This window comes from Pelodiscus sinensis, chromosome 7 (genome assembly GCF_052426305.1).
Source record: "Pelodiscus sinensis isolate ZL-2025 chromosome 7, ASM5242630v1, whole genome shotgun sequence".
In the NCBI taxonomy this organism is placed as follows: Eukaryota; Metazoa; Chordata; order Testudines; family Trionychidae; genus Pelodiscus; species Pelodiscus sinensis.
Window position 1 is genome coordinate 36,422,648 of NC_143058.1, and position 22,890 is coordinate 36,445,537.

The 22,890-nt window shown below is 42.5% G+C and overlaps 1 protein-coding gene across 1 annotated transcript in view; it reads right to left on the reverse strand.

Moving 5' to 3' along the window:
* The window catches only part of DPP4 (dipeptidyl peptidase 4), a 76,188-nt gene that overhangs the window by 45,663 nt on the left and 7,635 nt on the right, over nucleotides 1–22,890 (reverse strand). Inside the window, exons 3-9 of the mRNA XM_006114841.5 lie at nucleotides 10,686–10,784; nucleotides 9,649–9,743; nucleotides 9,462–9,536; nucleotides 7,067–7,119; nucleotides 6,887–6,959; nucleotides 5,066–5,186; nucleotides 4,049–4,209 (exon numbers count right to left, since the gene is read on the reverse strand). Coding sequence (XP_006114903.3) covers nucleotides 4,049–4,209; nucleotides 5,066–5,186; nucleotides 6,887–6,959; nucleotides 7,067–7,119; nucleotides 9,462–9,536; nucleotides 9,649–9,743; nucleotides 10,686–10,784 — 677 coding nt within the window. The remainder of the gene's footprint in view (nucleotides 1–4,048; nucleotides 4,210–5,065; nucleotides 5,187–6,886; nucleotides 6,960–7,066; nucleotides 7,120–9,461; nucleotides 9,537–9,648; nucleotides 9,744–10,685; nucleotides 10,785–22,890) is intronic.

The window sequence follows — 22,890 nt, forward strand, 5'->3', positions numbered from 1 at the left end:
ACCCTTAATCTGCATATTTTGAAGGGTCTATATACAAAATTTGTATCTGTATCTGCAAAAATGAGCTATGGATATCCACATCTGCAGATATGAATACCTGCAGATATAAAGCAGATAGCCACAGATTTGCAGGACTCAGATAATCTCCTGGGAGCCATTAACTGAAACATCCCAAAACTGCCACAATGATTTCACTAAGGGTGGTGCTTTTTATGATATTACTAAATGTTTCTGATTCTCACACACCTTTCTTCCTTTCTTGCCTCTCAGTCAGAAGCATTTCCTTTGAGATTTATGGACAGAAAGGGCTATGAAAATGCAAAACTTATTCCACACCTGCTGAGTTTAGTTTATTAACTGCCATACTCAAGCTAGGTTATTAGTCAATTATCCTGCTGTCAAGGCTGTTCCCCATTCTGGCACTTCAAGTATGGATGGTGGGAATCCACAAGGGACTTTAAAATACCCTGCTACTAAAGCCTTCTATTTCAAAACTCCTATAGCCTTGAATAAAAAAAGCGCTTTGAAAACCCAAGAAGATGCATTTGTGAATTTCTTCCTATGGGATACCCTTAAGCGCTTTAACCCTCCTTCTGGAGAAAGCTTGAAAAAAACCTATATATTTTTCTTAATAGCTGCCATTGCAGTCTTAGGCATGTGCACACAGAACCGCCTGCCTTCCAGGGAACAGGAATCACATAACAGCCTTAAAAAAGTGATATTTATTAACAAAACAAAGAAAACACAGTTGGGGTGTGTCTAGATTATATGGCTCCGTCGACATAGTCAATGAAGCAGGGATTTAAATAATCTTTGCTTCATTAAAATAAAAATGGTCACCACGCTGTGCTGACAATCAGCTGATCTGCTTCATTGACTATGACAAGTAAACCACTTTACATGGCTCCATCGACAGAGCCATGTAGTCTAGACACGTCCTTGGTGAGTATTGCTTGGCTGCTAGGTGTTACAGAGCAACCCCCCCAAAAAAGGAAGATTAAAACACGGAGGCTATGTCTACACTATAGGGTTTTTATGCAAAAACCCATGAAGCGTCCACATCTCAAGCGCATTTTTGTGCAAAAAAAATTAAAGTAAATCGACAGGACAGAGGGCTTTTGCCGGGAGAGTTATTCGTCTCCCCATGAGGAACATCTCCTTTTTGCGCAAGAGTTCTTGCACAAAAAGGTGTGTGTGGATGATCAACAGGGGTTTCTGGCACAAAAAGAGCCTATCACAAAAAGCACAGGGGCTCTGATGGCTATTCACAGAATGGCCATCAGAGCTTTCTTGCACAAAAGCACATCGCTTTTTGTAATGCGTTTTTGAGGTGTAGACGTGCTTTTGCACAAGAATTTTTTGCAGACGATCTCTTTCACAAAAAGCTTCTTGAGCAAAAACCCTACAGTGTAGACGAAGCCAGAGAATTACTTCGCTGGGATTCAGTTCGGAGAGTTACACTGTAATGGGGGTGGGGGGGGGTGGGGAGGAGTTTACATGTCCTTAGCACAGAGAAAACCAACAAACCCCATAATAAAGAAAATAATCTGATTGTATCTGACCAAATATCCCCAATTCTACTCCTATATCTGTTGTTCCAAGATTTAGTTCTTTCCAAGGCATGGATGTTGCTTGATATTCCATGCCTTGCTCCCTAGAAATTAATGTGTCCCAGCTCTGCTCTGGTCACACAAAGACTGGAATGGGAAGGTCACTGCTTTCAATTCAAAAACTCACACCTGTTTTCATTGGCTCTCCTGGCTTTCTGCCAACTCACTTCCTGCTTCCCTAGCATTTGTGGAAACTCTCTAGGATCCATTGTCTATGATTTTAATCCTTACAGACAATTTAGTTAGCAGAATGGCTGAAATGTCCAAAAAAGGATAGTACAGCCCCATTCATCACACTCCCTCCCAAATCACAGAGGCTGAGTCTAGACTGGCAAGTTTTTCCAGAAAATCAGCCGCTTTTCCGGAAAAACTTGCCAGCTGTCTACACTGGCTGCTTGAATTTCCGGAAAAGCACTGACAATCTCATGTAAGGTTGTCAGTGCTTTTCCGGAAATACTATGCTGCTCCCATTTGGGCAAAAGTATTTTTCCGAAAGACTTTTGCGCAAAAGGGCCAGTGTAGACAGCACAGTACTGTTTTCCGCAAAAAAGCCACGATCATGAAAATGGCGATCGCGGCTTTTTTGCGGAAAACTGCTTCTAGATTGGCCACGGACGCTTTTCCGCTAAAAGTGCTTTTGCGGAAAAGCATCCTGCCAATCTAGACCCGCTTTTCCGAAAATGCAGTTAAAAGCATTTCCGGAAAATCATGCCAGTCTAGACGTAGCCAGATAGTATTGGGCAGCCTGGTCTAGGCTGAGTCCACATTGGCAGTGATTTCTTCCTGGAGATCTAAGAGAAAACATAAAGAACTAAGCAAGATCCCCTCACATTCATGGACTATGATGACTTAGAGCACAGGGACATGGTTGGTCCACAGGTGAAAATGCCATCCCCAAATATATGGGTGTAGCTTCTCCAGAGCATATACAATGGTAACATTCCTCCTCTGAGATAGACCAGTGGCTTTCCCTTTCAGAGAGCTTCTTACAGAGAAACAAGATACTGCTGACTTGGCTCTGTCTGCATCAAAAATGATCCCACACCACGCTGACACATCTATGGTGACAAAGAAAAGTTTGTCATAGTCTGGGGGTCCTTAGCACAGGATCACACATAAGGGCAGCCTTAAGCTGCTTAAAGCTTCCTGACATTCCTCAGTCCATTTAACTGTGTTTGGTTGCTTTTTCCTTGTCAGGTTTGTCAGTGCAGCAGCAATCTGACTGTAGTGTGGTATAAATTGCTTGTAATATCCTGCTAAGGCTAGGAATGATTGGACCTGTGGTGTTTTTTTGTGTTTTTTTTTAAGGGACAGGCCAATTCTGGATAGCCTCTACTTCAAGCCTATAGAGGGTTGATAGTTCCCTGACCCACCTGGTGTTCAAGGTAAGTAACCCTGTTTAGGCCTATTTGACAACTTTTTAGCCTTGGCTGTCAGCCCTGTATCCCTTATGCACTGGAAAATAACTTGGAGGTGCTCTAGGTGTTCTGCCCATGAATCAGAGAATATGTCATCATCATCATCAGATTAGGCAACTGAAAATTCTCAAAATCCAACTTGAAGATAATCTACTACAAGTTTTAGGAAGGTGGCAGGTGCATTGTGCAGCCTGAAAGTGAGAACATTAAATTCATACAGCCCTACATGTGTAATGAAAGCTGACCTTTCCTTAGTGGATTCATCCAGAAAAGGGTAGTACCCCCACCCATTCATTACATCTGCTCTTACCAGCTGGATCAGAGTCAACACAGTCAAATGAAGATCAACTTTATCAATTATGCCAATTTTATTTCTGTGCATGTGCCTCTCTAATTCATTACGCTTTGCTACCCTTCATTTAGTTTCCTCCATTCACTCTACTACCTAAGAGATGAACTCTCTTTAGATTAATTCTCCTTACATTGTGGGGATATGGTAGCCACTTGGCAGTGGAAATGGTAGAAGGAAGTTGTGTGCTCCAAGATTTTTACATATGGTATCAAGGAAAGATAGAAGGGCACAGCTGTGGACAGTGAATCTGTAACTATGAAACACTGGCCAATATTATCCCTCCTTTTTCTACAGAAGGCATGCATCAATCCATGTGCTATGGATATGGCTTTGGAGAGGTTCTGCAGCTTGCAGGAGAGAATTCTCTGAATTAAAGCCCATGCAACACCCATATGCCTAGTGCCTAACAGTATGCCTCATCATCTCCATCACTGCTTGTCATCCCTTCAACGGCTTTGGAGAAATAACAAAACCTTAAATCAGATTTTTTCCCCCCTGAAGATAATAAAAATACGTTAACATTGCCAGATGCTGTTGACTTCAGTAAGAGTAATCACTGCAAGCTGTTGAGGAGAGACAGACAATATTTTCATTAGCAGAAACTGATTAAATGATTAAGAGAATAGTCCCAAACTGCTGAACAACCATGTTTAATAAATAACACAGACCTTGGGATATGGGAGTCTAATGGTCTTTGGATACTGCAGGGTGTCTTCTGCATAAAAGGAATACTCCATAACAGGAACTTCTGTGTCATTAAACTCTGCATATGCTAGAAAACTGGCATTTGGAGACCACCACAGAGCAGAGTGGGTGCCAAACATTTCCTCTGAAAGAGATGCAAAGGCGTTCTTTTGAAGTAATAGCTGCTAAATTGGCTTCTGCAACGGAATTATTGTTCTAATTTGTATTGCGCAGATTTATGCTGAAGTTCAGCTACCAAAGTACAGACTATTTGCCTGTGTTCTAGAATGACGCAGTAAAAGAATGCTTACAACAGATAGACTTTTATAGTTATACTTCCTGATTTTGGCTGCAGTAATGAAAAAAAATCTGTACTGGGTGTTAGTCCTGTAATTGTTCATACACTCCAATTAAAAATAAAATTCATTTTCAGTAACATAAAGCCATGACAACTTTATGATTAATAAAGTCCCCAAATAAGCTTTCAAACTTATAACTAAGTTATCTGGAAGTAAAGCAGATCTACTTCCAAATACGAGGGTATGTGTACACTACAGAGGGTTTTTTTTTGGAAAAACAACCATTTTTCTGAAAAAACTTGAATTACGTCCACACTGCAATCACACCGCATTAATGAAATTTCCATCTTTTAAAAAGTAGGGTTTTCATTTATAATAATACCAAGGTTTTTTATAGAATTTCCGTCCATAACTGTCAAAGTGCTTTGCCTCCATTCTGCATACAGAGAAACTGAAGCATAGAGCTAGGAAGTGACTTGACCAAGGTCACCCAGCAGAATAAAAGTGGCAGAGCTCATTTGCAAAACGAGTATCACACCCACTTTCCTTTTTAAAGCATTTTGATTTCTGTGGCTATAATTCTAGGTGGTGATACCATTTAAGATGCTCTCTTGTCTCCGTGTATTTACTTTTACATATTTTAATCAGACTAACAAATAAGGTTCTGTATTTTCTTGTAAGATAAAATATGCATGTAATTACCTTCATATACCCAGTCGGCTATTCCATTAAAAATTTTATTTTCTTCTCCGTTTGTGGTGATCGGCACACTTGCCGCACCTGGTGATTCTTTTATGTAAACATTATTATTCCAAACATACGCCTGTAAAAAACCTCAACAACTTAATTATCACAATAGTCACTGTTAAAATGCAATTCTAGAACAAATCACATAGTCCCCTCCCACGGTCATATTTGTCACTCTTTTAGAAGGCAGGCACTGTCTTCGACAGCTATGTTACATTAAACCCGATGCAGGCAATTAACAAATAAAAACATTATTTATTAGTATTAAAGTAATTTGTAACAGAAAACATTGAGGTAGTGAGTGATCTGGCCTGTGGTCATAAATAGAGAGCTAAAGAAAAAAATCATCAGGTGTTGTTAAAATAAAGAGATATCTGTAGCACTTTCCATTTGTTGATCTAAAAGTGCTTTACAAAGGAAGTTGGTATAGCAGGCCACACCAGGAGTAGAATGCAGGTCTCCAAAATTGCAGTTCAGTATTGTATTCAGCTACACTGCCTCCCCTGTATTGATGTGTATTGTGTCTTTAAAGCGCTATTAATATTTTCTTTAGATACAGATTTCTTTCTTTCTTTAGTAACTGTGTTTTATTTTGCTTGTCTCACAATGAAAGCTGTAAGCTCTTTCATAAAATATTTGCAAGGGTTTTAAGCTGTCACAGGCATCAACATCCCTTCTAGCTAAGGGATGCTTGACTACCTCCTCCACCCCAAGCCCCACCCTGACTCTTCCCACCCCACTCCCTCCCTCAAGTCCCCATTTCTCCGCCTCTTTGTCTTCTCCCCATCCCGTCTCCCAAACGCATCTCATCCCTGCTCCATCCCCTCCCTCCCAGAACATCTTGCATGCTGCAAAACAGCTATTTGTGGTGAGGGAGGGGCAGGAGTTGATCAGTAGTTGATCAGTAGGGCCATCAGTGGGCAAGAGACACTACAGTGAGTTGGGAAGAGGGGAAAGCTTGGCTGCTGGTGGATGTTGACTATTCACTAATTTATCTCAATTAATGCTTAAAGAGTTAAATGATATAATTTTAAACATTTAAATGGTTAACTTTTAAAATCAATATTTATATTCCTCACTCTCTAACATCAAAGAGAAAACTCACATGGGTAGTGACCCTGTCCCTTTGTTTTTTGTGGGAAGAAGCTATAAGTATGGACACGGAAAAATTCTTTGCCTCTGGACTGTTTGGAGCCGAACAGAGCAGGAAAACTGAAAAGGAAGACAGAGATCCACAGAGCAACAGAGCTACTATGGATAACCCCGAGAGCCTTTGGGAAATCTAACCTAACACTGGAATTATAGCAACTCACCTGAATACATAGTTTGCCTGCTTATCCTCTCAATAACTCTCATTTCTTTATCCTAGCTTATAAACATTTAGTTCGTGTATAACAGTGTTGTCCTTGCTGTGAGATCTAGGATATAAACTGACTTGTGTGAATGACTGGGGACTGGGTATAATCTATGTTGTCATGTATGGTATAAGTAAAAATCCATCATATAGTCTAGTTTGGCTAGGTGACAAAAAAGACTAGAGTGTCCATGAGAACAGTCTTGACACCATTATCAAACTATTGTAATGCTTCAGGAGTTCACATTTGTTACTGAGCTGTTGAAATTTAATTATACAGCATACCAAAAGTTTGGGGTGTCTGCCCTGCTTTTGACAATCTGTCCTGTAATAGGCACTCCTGGTCATAAGCAACTCCAAACAATGTGACAATGGCATTGGAAATGCACTGCAGACATTTCAATACAGTTATATTTACTGACCAGTTTGTGACCAACAGGTGACCAGGATATGTACTGGGTATCATTAGGCAGTAGATTCTCAGTTACTAAGGATCTAGGGAAAAACAAAACAAAAAGTATATAAGACAGATAAATCAGTGAAGTGTCATTTTATTGCAAAGTGGCTTTATTGTATATGCATTGCCCGTAATAGCTACTGACCTGCTTTGTATATCATAGATGTGGTATGAAGCTGTGTATGAATGCCTCCAGAGCTGCAAGAGAACCAATTTTATTTTGAGGATCTCTCTCACTATGATTGATTTTAGGAGCCCTGTGAATGTGTTATAAGTTCCTGGCAATAATATTGGACACCTCCTCAGACTCTCATTGGAAGAGGTGAACACAACCACCAGGCATTGACAACTACCAATGGGTTAGACCAGTGGCCTCCAAACTTTTTAAGCTCAAAATCACTTTTTGAATGTAAGTGTAATGTAAGATCTACCTCAAATATAAATGCCCTTGCCCCGCCTCCTTCGTTCCCCTTCTCCAAGGCTCTGCCCCTGTTCACTCCATCCTCCCTTCCTCCCTCCCCCATTCTCCCTCCCTTTCACCAAGCAGGGGCAATAGGTTGGGACACAGGCTCCGGTCTTGGGCTAAGGGGTTTGGAGCATGAGGGGGCTTTGAACTGAGCCTGCGGCATGGAGTTGGGTTGTAGGAGAGGGTTCAGGGTACAGGCACTATTTCGAGACATCCCTTATTCCTCGTGGAATGAGGTTTATGGGGATGCCAAAATAGAATGTCTGTTATTTCGAACATACTTGCAGTGTAGACATACCCTTAGATAATGAATCTCTGTGATCTATTTGAAGTGATTAAATTCTACAGTGACAGGCATTATAAATATGATGATTAAACTGATGGAGAGATGATCAGATTATCAGACTTAACCAACAGAGCTATAATCAAATGAACACTGACAAAATATTATTAAAACATACTAATTAGAGATGGGTCCTTAACAAAAACCCTGTATCCAAAGACCACTGGGGTTTGGAGTGAGGAGAGGTGGTTTGCCACCTTAATTTTGGCATTTTCTAACTTCTGAGAGCTTGATTATGAAATCTTAATAATGTTCTTTTAACAGCTTCATTGTGGGTAATATGCTTTTTTTTTTTAACTGAAGCAACAGAAATTCCGTTATGTGGCATCACACTGACATCCCTATGGGCCATGAGCAGAGTGGTAACCTTTAGATAACCACACAGAGCTCTGCCACTAAAGCTAACAGAGTAACTGATAGTAGTAGTATGTTGTCATCCTTAACATGATCTAGCATGAGATGAGAATGAGACACTTTCCCAGTGTGTTTCACAATATTTGCTCACAACAGAGGAATGGTGACACTTAGAAAGTTTGGGTTCCATTCCAGGCTCTGGAGACATGTGTGCTCTAGTGGATACAGACTAAATTTGACCAGCTTCTGTCTCCTCTTATCCAACCTGTTCCCACTCTCACTCTTCTTCACTTCTGGCTCCCAGTCCCTAACTCCACTGCTCAGGCTGTACATTTTAGTTCCAGTCATCAGACCTAGTTAGCTTTGGCCTCCCTATCTGGACTCACTGTTTGAGTGCCAGTCTCCTCCACACTAAGACACAGTTTCTTATCCAGCCTACCCCCCACTTCCCCACCTCCATGTGACAAGACTCCTTGTTCCACTATGCTCCTTTCCCTCCTCCCTGGTCCAGCTCTTCTCCCCCCGCCCTGCATTCAAGTCAAGCAGCTTCCTCTTCCATGCTGCTTTGGGATCATCAATGGGGTTCACTGAAAGCATGGACAGACAGGTTCCCTTGATCTGATTTCTACAGCCTGGCCTCAGCCCTGCCTGGAGCAACCATTAAATTAAAAGTCCAGCTTTACCTCTGGTATCCTGGGCTGGAGGTGGCATGTTCTGTTGTTCTGTGGGGATTGTGCATGTGTAGTCTGATCAGCACTAAGAGCTCTGAGAGGCTCAAGCATTCTCCATGAAAGGATGGAATCTTCAGAGATTCTAGCCACTAAAACCTAAGTGGTTTCTCAAGTGTGTGCAACCTGCAATTTTTCAAAGGCCCTATAACTTGGCCAAATTTGGATGCAATTTCACAGCAAGAGACAAAGGTACATCCCTGACACAAAGGCACCACATGCCAAATACCAAATCTGTGTTTAAAAGCTCAGAAGCAATAGTATTTCTCAGAGAAAAGGTCACCAGAATATTTTTAACATGGACAAAACAATATATTTCTCTGATTGTATTTTGAGAAATGGGTGCATTTAGCTGAAATTGTTCAGACTTTAAACTGAAGCAGACAATTGGCATAAAAAATCAGCTAAAACTGTAAAGTTTGGCAAAGTTATCAGCAACTGAAAGTTAAGTCTTATAGTGGGAAGTATTGGACAACTTTAAAAGGTAGTGCTGCCAGCCAGCCCTGCCTATCAGACCTGTCTGCACCAACCAAAAGATTAAAATGAATCCAAATTTTGGTAAATGAGAGTTCTCATTCTCCCCTTTTTCTGTCTTTCTATAAAACATAAGAGGCATACAAAAGAAGAAGAAAAAGAAATGCACTAATACCTTTACATAGTTGTATTGAAAAAGAGCAAATTTTTGGTCAGGAGATAAGATAGCTGTGGTTGCTCCATACGTGGCCTATCAACAAAAGGATGGAGAAAAAAAACACACATGCACTGATTACATAGGTAAAAACAAGGAGCAATGCTTTCCCCAAAGTCTGAGATGTACTCTATGTGAGCAAACATACTAATGTGGTATTTTTCAGAACTTCTGAGAGTGTTTGATCATCAGCATTTATGAGCACGATGTCATTGTCAGCAGTTTTGTGCAGGTATTCATTTCCTAATGGGACAAGAAAAATGTCACTGAGTAACAAATAAATGAAAATGTTTCTAAACATTTACTATTTTCCATCTAATATCACAGAGTAGGAGGTCTATATAAAACAAAGCAATTCAAATTCTGGACCTTTATATAGTGGGAAGAGGGACAAGCTGCAGGAGCCAATAGGAATTACAGTCCCCATTTTTAGAGGAGCACAAGTTCCTCTAAAATGTCAACTCCTACCTTAGTCCTCTAGGGAACCGAGCATAGAAAAAGGGAAAGGAGCCTTGCTCTATTTCTTTCTGCTCCCCAAACTGACCCAAGAAGTAGGATGAATGCACAGGGAGGAGTGTGTTGTCTCCTATAGAAGGGTATAGCAGCAGATCTCCTCTTCTAGCATCCAGGGGGAGATCTGCCTCCCCATCATCAGCAACACAGGGATGAGCCTGAAGGGTACAATTAAGTCCTCTGTTTTCCATTATTTTAATTCTGTTTTGGGTCTTACTGATGTCATTCTACAACAATAACCTAAAAAACATTCACACTTCACCACCACATATCAGCTACCTCTGAGCATTTAAGTAAGTACAGCCTGCCCCGAACATGAACATCACATAACAGAGGTAAAGACAGGACTATGCAGCACTTTAAAGACTAACAAAATGGTTAATTAGGTGATGAGCTTTCGTGGGCCAGACCCACTTCCTCAGATCAAATTGTGGAAGAAAATTGGCATGACCATATATACCTTTTGGTCATGCCAATTTTCTTCCACAATTTGATCTGAGGAAGTGGGTCTGGCCCACGAAAGCTCATCACCTAATAAGCCATCTTGTTAGTCTTTAAAGTGCTGCATAGTCCTGTCTTTTGTTTCAGCAAGACCAGACTAACACAGCTACATCTCTATTACTATATCAGAGGTAGGCAGAGATAACATTCTATCAGGACAGACTGATTTACCTGAAATCCATTGTAAATTATATGTTTTGTATTTAATTTCACCATTTAAATAATCCTCTAAGGTAAATGTTCTACGTGAGTCAGATTTGGCACCTGCATCTGGAAGAAAGGAAAGAAAGATGTGGATAATGTTGTGACTTACTCAGCCAAGCCTAAAAATTGGTGTGTCTTTGTGGCAGATATACTAACACTTTAACTATCCTTGTGTAAAATCCTAGTGGAGATAAGGTACTGTAGCTTTACTGTGAAGAAAGTCATCAACAGGGGCTAACATGCTGACCTTGCCAAGCCACCCTATGGCAAAGGCCCCCAGTGCCTGGTCTCCAAAAGGATTTTACAGTGAAATAACAATGTGCAATAGTGATGTCCCTGTAAAAACACCCACTTCTGTTACAGAGAAAATATAACTTGAATTCTCTACACTCCCTAGCTTATAAAAAGTGAAGCCACTTATTAAAAAGCGAAAGAACCAATCTTAGTTCTCCTCCCTTTTGTGCCTACTCTTGGAATTCATTATTAACTGTTTGCTTTAGACACCTGTTATGGGCTTGATCCTGCACAGCACAGGTGCACAAGGTAAAGAGTGATGGGCAGATCAGGAAACAAGATAAGGCTAAAATCTCGGTTAATCAGGCAACCAGTTGAAAAATAGGTTCACCTAACATTTAACGGGTTAACTGACTAAGCAGGAACCAGGCTGTGGACCACTTCAGCCCCCAAGGCTCCTGCCTGCAGCCCCTTTCATATCCCCTGCTCAGTACCCCATTTGTATGCTGAGTATCACACTCAAACCCATGTCTCCTGAGACTCACCCCCACTTAGGCCACTATTTGTATTCCTCATTCTTTTGAGCTCACACAAGGCTTGAGACCTATTACCACTTAGGGCAGGGCTATTCTAGACCTGGAATATCAGGTTAAGGTAGGTAAGGGTATGTCTACACTGCCACTCTAGTTCGAACTAGGGTGGTAGTGTAGACATACCCTAACTCTAGCTACATACAGTTTGTAGCTGGAGTCAGTCTGCCTTAACCCAAGTTTGGTGCTGTCTTTACAGAGGGAGGGCGATGAGAGCAAGTGCTCCTGTTGGCTTCCTTTACTCCTTGCAACTGTGAGCAGTATAGGCACCGGCCAGAGATGCCCTCAGTGTTTGATTTATGGGGCTTAACTAGACCCACTAAATCAAACACCATAAGATCAACCTCCGGTGCAGCAAGTGAAGATGTGCCCATATTGCAGAGCTGAGGAAAGTATGCCCGTGGGCCAGATCTGGCCTGAGGACACAGCAGGGAGCCCTAGGCAGGATCCCCCCCGCAAAGCAGCTGCCGGGCTGTTTCTCTTTCATCACTGTGAGCTTAGAGGGAAAGGGGAGAAAGCTTCATGTGCTGCCCTTGCTCCCAGCAAAATCCCATGGGTTAGTTTCTGGCCAAAGGGAGCTGTCTGTTTGAAAGACAGGCAGCACATGAAGTGCCAGGCAGCACATGCAGCACCATCTGCATGTGTGAATAACTATTAGATGGAGGGGAGGGGAGGCTGGGACAACAGAGGTAACCCCTCCCCTCCGGCTAGTAGTTATTCACACACACAGATACTCCTTGCAGCCTACGCAAGGGTGGGACAAACAGGGAGGCTGACTCAGGCAGGGAGTCACTCAGATAAGTCTCCCAGTCAGAGCCTTCTTCTGGCACTCCAGCCCCTTCCTGCCCCCCCAACTCTCTGTCTCCCGTCTCCTGCCTCCCTCCCCCACATAACCCAAACCCTCTGCCCCCCTCCCAGAACCTGCACCCCAATCTTCTGCCCCAGGTCACAACCCAAACCCCAGCATCTCAGTCCAGTGCCCCAGGTCACACCTGCCTCCTTCACCCAAACTCCTTCCCAAACCCCACACTCCTTCCTGCACCCTAATCCTTTACCCCAAGCTCCCTTCTGTACCCAACCTATGCAATCACACACCCCCAGTCCAAATTGAGAGGGCCATATAGTCAAACCCTAAGTTTGGAATTCAAATCCAGTCCTCCTGAATAGTGGTGAACAACTCTGTCTCAGGGTATGTCTACACTACCACCCTAGTTTGAACTAGGTTGGTTAATGTAGGCAACCTGAGTTGCATTTGAATTTCCCCTCGTGGAACGAGGTGTACCAGTAGTTCGGAATAGGAAGCCTAATCCGAACTACCTAGTTCGTGCCGCGTGTAGCCGCGGGCATGGAGTCTGAACTAGCGGACATTTAAAAATGGCGGCACCTGGCAATATGCAAATGAAGCCCGGGAAATTCAAATCCCAGGCTTCATTTGCAACTCCGGTTGCCTACATTAACCACCCTAGTTCGAACTAGGGTGGTAGTATAGACATACCCTCAGAGTCACTGAGCTGGTCCCAGAGGTACTTTAGCTCCTGTATATCTTAACATCTGGACTAAAGTATAGACCATAACAGATTATGATACTGAATTAAGAGTCATCCACCCAGTTCAAGAACCACGCCCCCCCGGTGGGATGGTCATTCACCACCCAACTACATTGTAATCTTTCCATTAGTTTAACGGGACTAGGATCACGGGATCTAGCCCTCACCACTGAGCCTTCATGAGTGGATGCAGAGTTGTCTGACTTGGAAAATTACTTTAATGTAAATTGTTTCTGTATGCAATATAAAACCACACATTATAATGGTAAATGCTATTAAAGTTCATAATTATATGTAGAATGTATCATTTACTTTTGGCTAAATCATTAACAAACACAACTCTCATAAATGGTTCAAATGAAACACAGCAGTTCTGCAGTGGAGTTTATTGCTCCTGGTTCTGAAAAACGTAATTAAGTCATAAACACTTACTGAGCAGGTTACTGATTAATATTTATGCTCTTCAATGAAGGCAGGATGTATACAGCTTATACAAGGATACTGTGGTGTGAACAAAGTGCCCTAACAACTGCAACCACTGCAGAAATAGGCTGCAATATTAAAACTGAATAGCAGAGTAAATTTTTTTGTCATTGACTTTGATTGGGCAAGGATTTCACCTTTCATGTAAAGTACTTTTCTTTCCTTTAAAACCTGTATTTTCTATAGGTTTCAGAGCCCCTGCCACCCTGTGCTGCTGCCTCTGATACAGCCTGCCACACTGCACTGCTGCTCTGCAGCAGCAACCCCTGTCTGTGATGGGTCCAAGCTCCCCTCGGACAAAGGCCAGAGCAGCCTCTATCTGTGGGGAGCTCAGACCCCCACAGACAGGGATTGCTGCCACAGAGCAGTCTCTATCCATGGGGGGCCCAGGCTTGCTGCAGACAGGGGCTGCACCGTGGGATGCCACAGCAGCCGCTGCAGAAGCGGTAGTGAGGTGGAGGAGGCAGGTCTGCAGAGTTGGCATGCATGGAGGATGAGGGGGAGCAGGTGGGAGGAGGGGGGCAGGTAGGTCTGCAGAGCTGGCATGCACAGAGAGTCACTTAAAAGCTGGCTTTCCATGTGTATTGGCTCCCACCTGCACTCCTCACCCTGCGTGCTGCTGTACCAGCAGGTTTAAAGTTTACTCCCACAGGCACCAGCTCCAGCTACTTCCCCACTTGCTACAAGGGTGGAGGGAAACGATTGTAGCCTAGGTTTATTAGTTAATCATGTAGTCACCTACATGCTGACATCCCTAGTTCAGAGTACCAGCCACTAACTAATTTTTGCAAACTCTTGAAGGTGACTGAAAAGAAAAAAAAACCACTAATTGGTTTGTGCCTTTCCTTTCTTCTTATTGCTTTATGAAGGGGGCCTAAAACTTTGGAAGTCATGTCTATCTCACCTGCTTTTCCTGGAAGCAGGGTTGCCAGATGGTTTCAACAACAATACCGGATATACTTGACATTACATCACAATCTACATTACATTTATATTTTCTCATTTATAATTTCTCAATTTGTTTCCCAAACAGAAAGCTCAAATACTGGACTGTCTGGTTCAAAACTGGACACCTGGCAATCCCTAGCTGGAAGGCTCTAAGGATGACTGGAGACTTATGGGGTGAAACCACATAATCTGAGAAGGAAGTGATTTTTATTAAAAAAAAAAAAAAAGCTTATTATTAATATCAGTTTAAATAAAAAAATTTAAACACTTGGGAAAAACTCTTAACTGAGAGCTAATTAAAATCCCACCATTAATTCTAAGAAGGCTAGATTTGCCATTTCAGATATTTTTAAGAGACAAATACCTCTCTGGCCCTTCTTTACATAAAATAAAGAAGCAAAAAAAACACACACACCTTTTTTTAAAAAAATCTACATAGGTCATTTTTAAATACATGCAAGAAGGTAGAATATGGAAGATGAGTGTAAGAGATTTAATGATTTTGTAATCAAGTTTAATCTACTTGAATATTTCAAACAATAAGCATATGCATTATTATAAGCAAAGCGAAATTAATAGATTGTAACAAATAATTTACTCGATGAATTTAGTTTAGGATTTTCAATTATACTAAAGAGAACCTTGTTACGCAAGAGTAAAGATCAGATTATCACAACAGTCCCTTTGCCACTGAAATTTATCCATTAAGTATTCAACTCCCACTGAAGTTCAGTTCTTTGAAAAATCCTACTCCTAGTCTCTCTCACTTTATGGAGAGTCCATGAACAGAACATGGTTCCTTAGATTAAATTATTCCCAATTAACAGAATAATACTTTTGAAAATGATATTATTTTACAGATCGGTTGGGAACAGCTATCTGAATGTAATATTCAGGCTTTGTTAGTTCTAAACGGTCACATGCTATTCTTTCTCTTACCTGACTTCTGGAACATAATCCTTAAAACAGTGAGGTTTGAGGTAGCACCTAGTTTAACTTCTCTTGGAAAGGGGAGCAATTTAAGGGCAGATAACAGATAAACAGGTTGAAAGATTTTTCAGAAACTTTACATTATCCTTTCTGTGACACAGGTCTTGGCTGAAGCATTATGGCTAAAAATAGTAAAAATAACAATGCCTATTTTAAGATTTATTGGTTAGACAGAATTTATATTTAATATTTATCTCTACCCATTCAGCAAAGTAACTGCATGTGTACTCTAAAATGAAAATAAAGTGAGTAATAAGATCTTTTTTCTGTCTTATTTGATTGCTTCTATTCTGGGCCTCTGACAAATGGTGTAGAAAATTCCCTCTCTTCTCTGTCAAACAATGGCCCATGAAAAACATACTAACAGCTTTTACTGATCATTAATGTAAAAATACCAGAAAGAAATGGAATAATCTGTATCAGACACATTTAGGTGCCAGACAGTCCTAAGAGGATAGTCTTAACATTAATACCATCACAGCCCTACCATGGCATATTTTCCATATATGAATAGTCAAGTAGCTCTCCTAAAATCTTCCTTTCACAAGTGTCCATGAGTTCATTAAATGCTCACGGATAGTGAATGCAAAAATGGACCAAACATGGCTAAAGTCAATTCATTCTTGACTTTAAAACATATATAAAAAAAGAGAATATCAATTCAACATTACCTATGACATAAACTGGAAGTGCGTGTGCATACATATGTATGGAAAATATACACCATAAACCAACTTTATGAATGTTCTAGCAAAAAGACTTATTTACTTTTTAAAATAACTCACTGGAAAGATATGTTTAATCATCTATAGAAATGTAGCTATTCCATTGACCTTTAGGACTTCAGCATCTGAGTGTATGACAAAAAAGCAGAATTCCAAGAAACCTAGTTTAATGATGGGTAGATTACAAAACATTGGGATTTGACTCAATTATGACCCTCTAGAAATTGGTCTGGAAATTTCAAAATAGCAACCTTTTCTATGTTATTTCTACTCTTGAGGGAAGTGTGTGTTGTGTTTGGGGCTTTCTGGCTGTGTGCTGAGCTTGTTTGTGAGTGAAGGTTGGTGTGTGGTGGTGGTGGGGGGGTTTCACTTCCCCTTTCCCCTCCCCCTCCTCTTCATGGAGTGTGCTGTGACTAGCAGGTGGAAACTGTTGGCTTTTAATTGAAGTTTGAATTCTAGAAGCCTCTGCTGATTGGCTGAGCCTTGGTAGGGGGAGGGACTTTCAGGCAGTCCAGGGCTTTATAAAGCAGTGAGCAAGTGACCAAGGAGCTTGCGAACAGGTGAGTTCTAACAGGGAGTTGGGAAGGGGGCAAGGTTCTCTTGCTTTCTTTTTAAATCCTTTCTCCAGGACATCAGGGATGGATGGTGATAGGTCTGCTGTTGTTACCTGCACAGCATGTGCCATGTTTGTCTTCCTCCCGGAAGAAAGAACAGATTTCATCTGCATGAAGTGCATGCTGGTCACTACTTTGGAAGAAAAAATTAGAGGACTAGAGGCCCAGGAGTCGACCCTACGCTCGATCAGAGAAGATGAAGACTTCCTCGATAGAAGGCAGCATTTAATCTTGCAAGCACGGCAGGTGGAAGAGCTGGAGAGGGCAGTACGGCACCAGGAAGAGAACTGGCAGAATGTAACTTCTAGAAGGGGAAAAAGGTCAGTACAGGAATCCCCCAATGCTACAGAAGTAAGTAATCGCTTTCAGGCTCTCTCCACAGACTCTGCAGTGCTGAATGCTTTGGAAGGGATCTCACAAGGAAGAAACTGCAAGGGAACACCATCTACTGGAAGGCATGGGATGCGTAGTCCTAGGGATGGGTATTCCACGACCACCCCTCCCCCCAAAAGAAGACTACGGGTGGTGGTGGTCGGGGACTCCCTCCTAAGACAGACTGAGCCATCCATCTGCCATCCGGACCTGGAATCTTGAGAGGTGTGCTGCTTACCATGAGCTCGAATTCAGGATGTGACTGAGAGGCTTACCAAACTGATGAAACCTCTGGATCGCTACCCCTTCCTGCTTCTTCATGTGGGAACTAACGATACGGCCAAGAATGACCTTGAGTGGGTTACTGCGGATTATGTAGTGCTGGGAAGAAGGATCCAAGAATTCGGAGCGCAAGGGGTGTTCTCGTCTATTCTCCCTGTTGAAGGGAAAGGACTGGGCAGGGATCTTCGAATTGAGGAAGTAAATGCGTGGTTGCGCAGGTGGTGTCGCAGAGAGGGCTTTCGTTTCCTCGACCATGGAACTCTGTTCCAGGCATAAGGATTGTTAGGAAGAGATGGGATCCACCTAACCAAGAGAGGAAGGAGCATCTTCGCGGACACGCTTGCAAACCTAGTGAGGAGGACTTTAAACTAGGTTTGTTGGGGACGGAGACCAAAAGCCTGAGGGGAGTGGGAAAGTTGGATACCGGGAAGAAATGCAAAGACAAATGAGAAAGAAAGGAGGAACCCTGGTTCGAATGGAGAAGATATGGCAATCAACTGGTTATCTGAAATGTTTGTACACTAATGCGAGAAGCCTGGGCAAACAGGAAGAACTGGAGGCCCTGGCCCAGTCCAAGAAATATGATTTAATTGGGATGACAGAGACTTGGTGGGATGACTCACATGACTGGAGCACTGTCATGGAAGGGTATAGACTGTTCAGGAAGAACAGACAGGGGAGAAAAGGAGAAGGAGTTGCACTAAACGTAAAAGAGCACTATGATTGCTCTGAATTCCAGTATATAGAGGGAGAAAAACCTGTTGAAAGTCTGTGGATTAAGTTTAGAAGTGCAAACAACAGCAGTGATGTTGTGGTTGGTGTCTACTACAGGCTACCGAATCAAGTGGATGCGGTAGATGAGGCTTTCTTCAGACAACTGAGAGAAGCTTACAGATTGCAGGCCCTGGTTCTCGTGGGGACTTTAATCACCCTGACATCTGTTGGGAAACCAACACAGCAGTACACGGGCAATCCAGGAAGTTTTTGGAGAATATTGGGGATAACTTCTTGGTACAAGTGCTGAAGGATCCGACCAAGGGCCATGCGCAGCTTGACCTTTTGCTCACAAACAGGGATGAACTAATAGGGAAGTAGAGGTGGGTGACAACCTGGGAAGCAGTGATCATGAGATGGTAGATTTCAGGATCCTGACCAAAGGAAGAAAGTAGTAGTAAAATACACACCTTGGACTTCAGAAAAACAGATTTTGACTCCCTCAGAGATCTGATGGGTAGAATCTCCTGGGAAGCTAACATGAAGGGGAAAGGAGTCCAGGACAGCTGGCAGTATTTTAAAGAAGCCTTATTGAAGGCACAAAAAGAAACCATCCCGATGCGTAGCAAAAGAGGCAAATATGGTAGGAGACCGGATTGGCTTACAGGGGAAATCCTTGGTGAACTTAAGCACAAAAAGGAAGCTTACAAAGAGTGGAAATTTTGACAAATGACCAGGGAGGAGTTTAAATGTATAGCTCGAGAATGCTGGGGGGTTATCAGGAAGGCGAAAGCGCAATTGGAATTGCGACTGGCAAAGGATGTGAAGGATAACAAAGGTTTTTACAGGCATGTTAACAAGAAGAAAGTGATCAGAGAGGGTGTGGGGCCCCTACTGGATGAAAGAGGTAACCTAGTGACAGATGATGTGGGGAAAGCTGAAGTACTCAATGCTTTCTTTGCCTCTGTATTCTCGGACAAGGTCAGCTCCTGGACTAATGTGCTAAGTGACACAGGATGGAATGAAGATCGACAGCCCTTGGTGGATAAATAACAGGTTAGGAACTATTTAGAAAAGCTAAACATACACAAATCCATGGGTCTCGACTTCATGCATCCAAAGGTACTGAGGGAGTTGGCAAATGTCATTGAGGAGCCTTTGGCCATTATCTTTGAAAAGTCATGGAGATCGGGAGAGATCCCGGATGATTGGAAAAAGGCAAATGTAGTGCCCCTCTTCAAAAAAGGGAAGAAGGATGATCCAGGGGACGATAGGCTGGTCAGTCTTATCTCGGTTCCTGGAAGAGGAAAGTGATTAGGAATAGTTAGCATGGATTCACAAAGGGCAAGTCGTTCCTGACCAATCTGATTAGCTTCCATGATGAGGTAACTGGCTCTGTCGACACAGGAAAGTCAGTGGATGTGATATACCTTGACTTTAGCAAGGCTTTTGATACAGTCTCCCACAATATTCTTGCCAGCAAGTGAAGGGAATATGGATTGGATAAATGGACGGTAAGATGGATAGAAAGCTGGCTAGAAGGCTGGGCCCAGAGGGTAGTGATCAACAGCTCGATGTCAGGATGGTGGTCGGTTTCTAGCGGAGTGCCCCAAGGTTCGGTTCTAGGACCGGTTTTGTTCAAATATCTTTATTAATTACCTGGATGAGGGAATGGATTGCACCCTCAGCAAGTGACACTAAGGTGACACTAAGCTGGGGGATAGGTAGATACTCTTGAGGGCAGAGATAGGGTCTAAAGTGACTTAGACAAATTGGAGAATTGGGCCACAAGAAATCTGATGAGGTTCAACAAGGACAAGTGCAGAGTCCTGCACTTGGGATGGAAGAATCCCAAGCATTGTTACAGGCTGGGGACCAACAAGCTAAGTAGTAATTCTGCAGAAAAGGACTTGGGGGTGACAGTGGATGAGAAGCTGGATAGGAGTCAACAGTGTGCCCTTATAGCCAAGAAGGCTAATGGCATATTGGGTTGCATTAAGAGGAACATTGCCAGCAGATTCAGAGATGTCATTATTTCCCTGTATTTGGCTCTGGTGAGGCCACATCTGGAGTATTCTGTCCAGTTCTGGGCCTCCCTACAAAAAGGATGTGGACACATTGGAGAGGGTCCAGCGGAGGGCAACCAAAATGATTAGGGGGCTGAAGCATATGACCTCTGAAGAGAGGCTGAGGGAGTTAGGTCTGTTTAGTCTGCAGAAGCAAAGAGTGAGGGGGGATTTGATAGCAGCATTCAACTTCCTCAAGGGAGCTTCCAAAGAGGATGGAGAAAGGCTGTTCTCTGTGGTGACAGATGGCAGAACAAGGAGCAATGGTCTCAAGTTGCGGTGGGAGAGGTCCAGGTTGGATATTAGGACAAACTATTTCACTAGGAGAGTGGTGAAGCACTGGAATGGGTTACCTAGGGAAGTAGTGGAGTCTCCATCCCTAAAGGTGTTTAAGTTTCGGCTTGACAAAGCCCTGGCTGGGTTGATTTAGTTGGGATTGGTCCTGCCTAGAGCAGAGGGCTGGACTTGATGACCTTCTGAGGTCTTTTCTAGCTCTATGATTCTATGATTTTGTTTCTTTCATTTCAAGTCCCAGTTTTAACTAAACTGCAGAGATATGTGAAAATGAAGAACAAAGTAAACCAAAACTAAGTTGTTCTGAACCTCAACAATGATTTGATGCAAGTTTTGGGTGAAGGTTCAAATCTGCTCCAATTTCAGCCTTACAATTTCATCCACCCTTACATGTCTACCAGCTCCTCTGAAACACTGTGAAACACAATTATGGGGTTTACTCTCTCTTTTTCTTGCTTGATTAATCCAGAAATGGGCAATGGTCTTCCTCTAAATTCTAGATCAGGGATGGGCAATAATTATTGACTGGGGACCACTTCAGAAATTTTTGAAGTGGCCCCAGACTTTCATGCTTCCCCATCCACAGACCTTGATTGGTCTGTGGATGGATAAGCGCATGAAGCCTTTGTGCCTCCCACCCCAAGAAAACCAACAGCTGTTCAGAACAGCTGGAGGTTCCCTTTAAGTGCCCAAGCTCCTGGCATGAGAGAAGACTTCACGTGCTCCCCATCCTGCCCCCAGGTCAATCAGGGCCTGGGGGTGGGAGGGAGCATAGGAAGTCTGCCCCTGACCTACAAGGGAGCGCCGCACTTAGAGTCGCCCTCCAGCTGAGTAGCGGTTGGCGGTTGACTCTTAAGTGTTGAGCCCCTTGGGGGCAAGAAAAGCGTGTGAAGACTTCTCCTACTATGCCCCCTTCTAAGCACTGCGTGCTCCTTGCAGGGCAGGGGCAGGGGCAGGAGGAGACTTTGAGCACTTCTCACTCCCTGCCCTCTGGCGCACAGTGCTTAGAGTTAACCACCTGGGTTGACTAAGTGCTGTACGCTCCCCCATTCCTAGGCCCTGATTGGCTTCATGGAAACTGACAATTATATAGACTTTAGAAGTGAAAATTTAGGGTGCCAAATCCTATCCTTGTAGAAAGGTATGTATGGCAGATCCATGACCAGTGCATTCACTTTTCTCACTCCCCAGAAGAGGTGATGGCCACCAAAAACAAAACAAAAAACCCAACACCTTTGCTCAAAGGTTCATAAGCAAACAAGACACACAAGGTATGAAAGGAGGTTTTGTGAGAGCAGACAACAATGAATGCAAATCCCATAATGGTGCTGGAGCCGTGATAGAAACATGTATCTAGTCCTTTCAGGTTGTGATTAGGTGAATAAAAACAGTCATTGATCTGAGGGAGAAACCTTGAGATAGCTATTAGATGCACCCTAAAAGAGGTGAGGGACACAGTTTGCGTAAATAGCCCTCACATGATGGTGATAACTAGTTCATTTTTCGGTACAGGCCACCTCCTCCCAGCAGAAAATTGGGATAGTTTGTTTAGGTGTTGAAAAGTGAAGAAAAGAGGAAGCTGTATATGAGTTCTCACAAACAAGTTCTCTCACAACACCATAAATTAAACTAGACCACATTTTACTATCAGTAAATGTATGCATTTATCTCTAGTGTCTAGTTGTTCATTTCTGATGTCCTTCATGTAACCTTTTGTTGTTTGCCTTTTTCATCCCTTGAACAGTAATGTAACCATTTGAATTAAATGTGAAGACAACTGTATCTTCAGAAAGTGTTGATCAGAACAGACTTTAGTTCATTTAAGTCACAGACATGAGAACAGTATTTTTTCAGTTTTTTTCTCAAGGCCCAATTCTGCCACCCTTACTTAGTTCTGCCATGTCCACTGAACAGAACTTAGTCTTGTTGAACTTGTGTAAACAACAAAGAATCAAACAGTCAGTAAGTGTTCTCACCCTAACAGTTGTACAATGACACCCATCCCACTCGTATATTCTCAATCCAGTACTGATAATATTGACCTAGCACTTCACTTCCAAAGATCCCACAGCACTGTGGAGACACTGAAAACTTATGTACTACAGCTGTCAAGTGATTAAAAATATAAATTGGGGTTAATAACACTGATAATAATAGAATATCATTTTTTAAAATATTCTGTATGCTTTCTGTTTTAAATCTTTGTATTTCAATTACAATGTAGAATACAAAGTGTACAGTGCTAGCTTTATGTTTGTTTGATTACAAATATTTGCATTGTAAAAAACCAATTCCCCCATTACAAGTACTGAA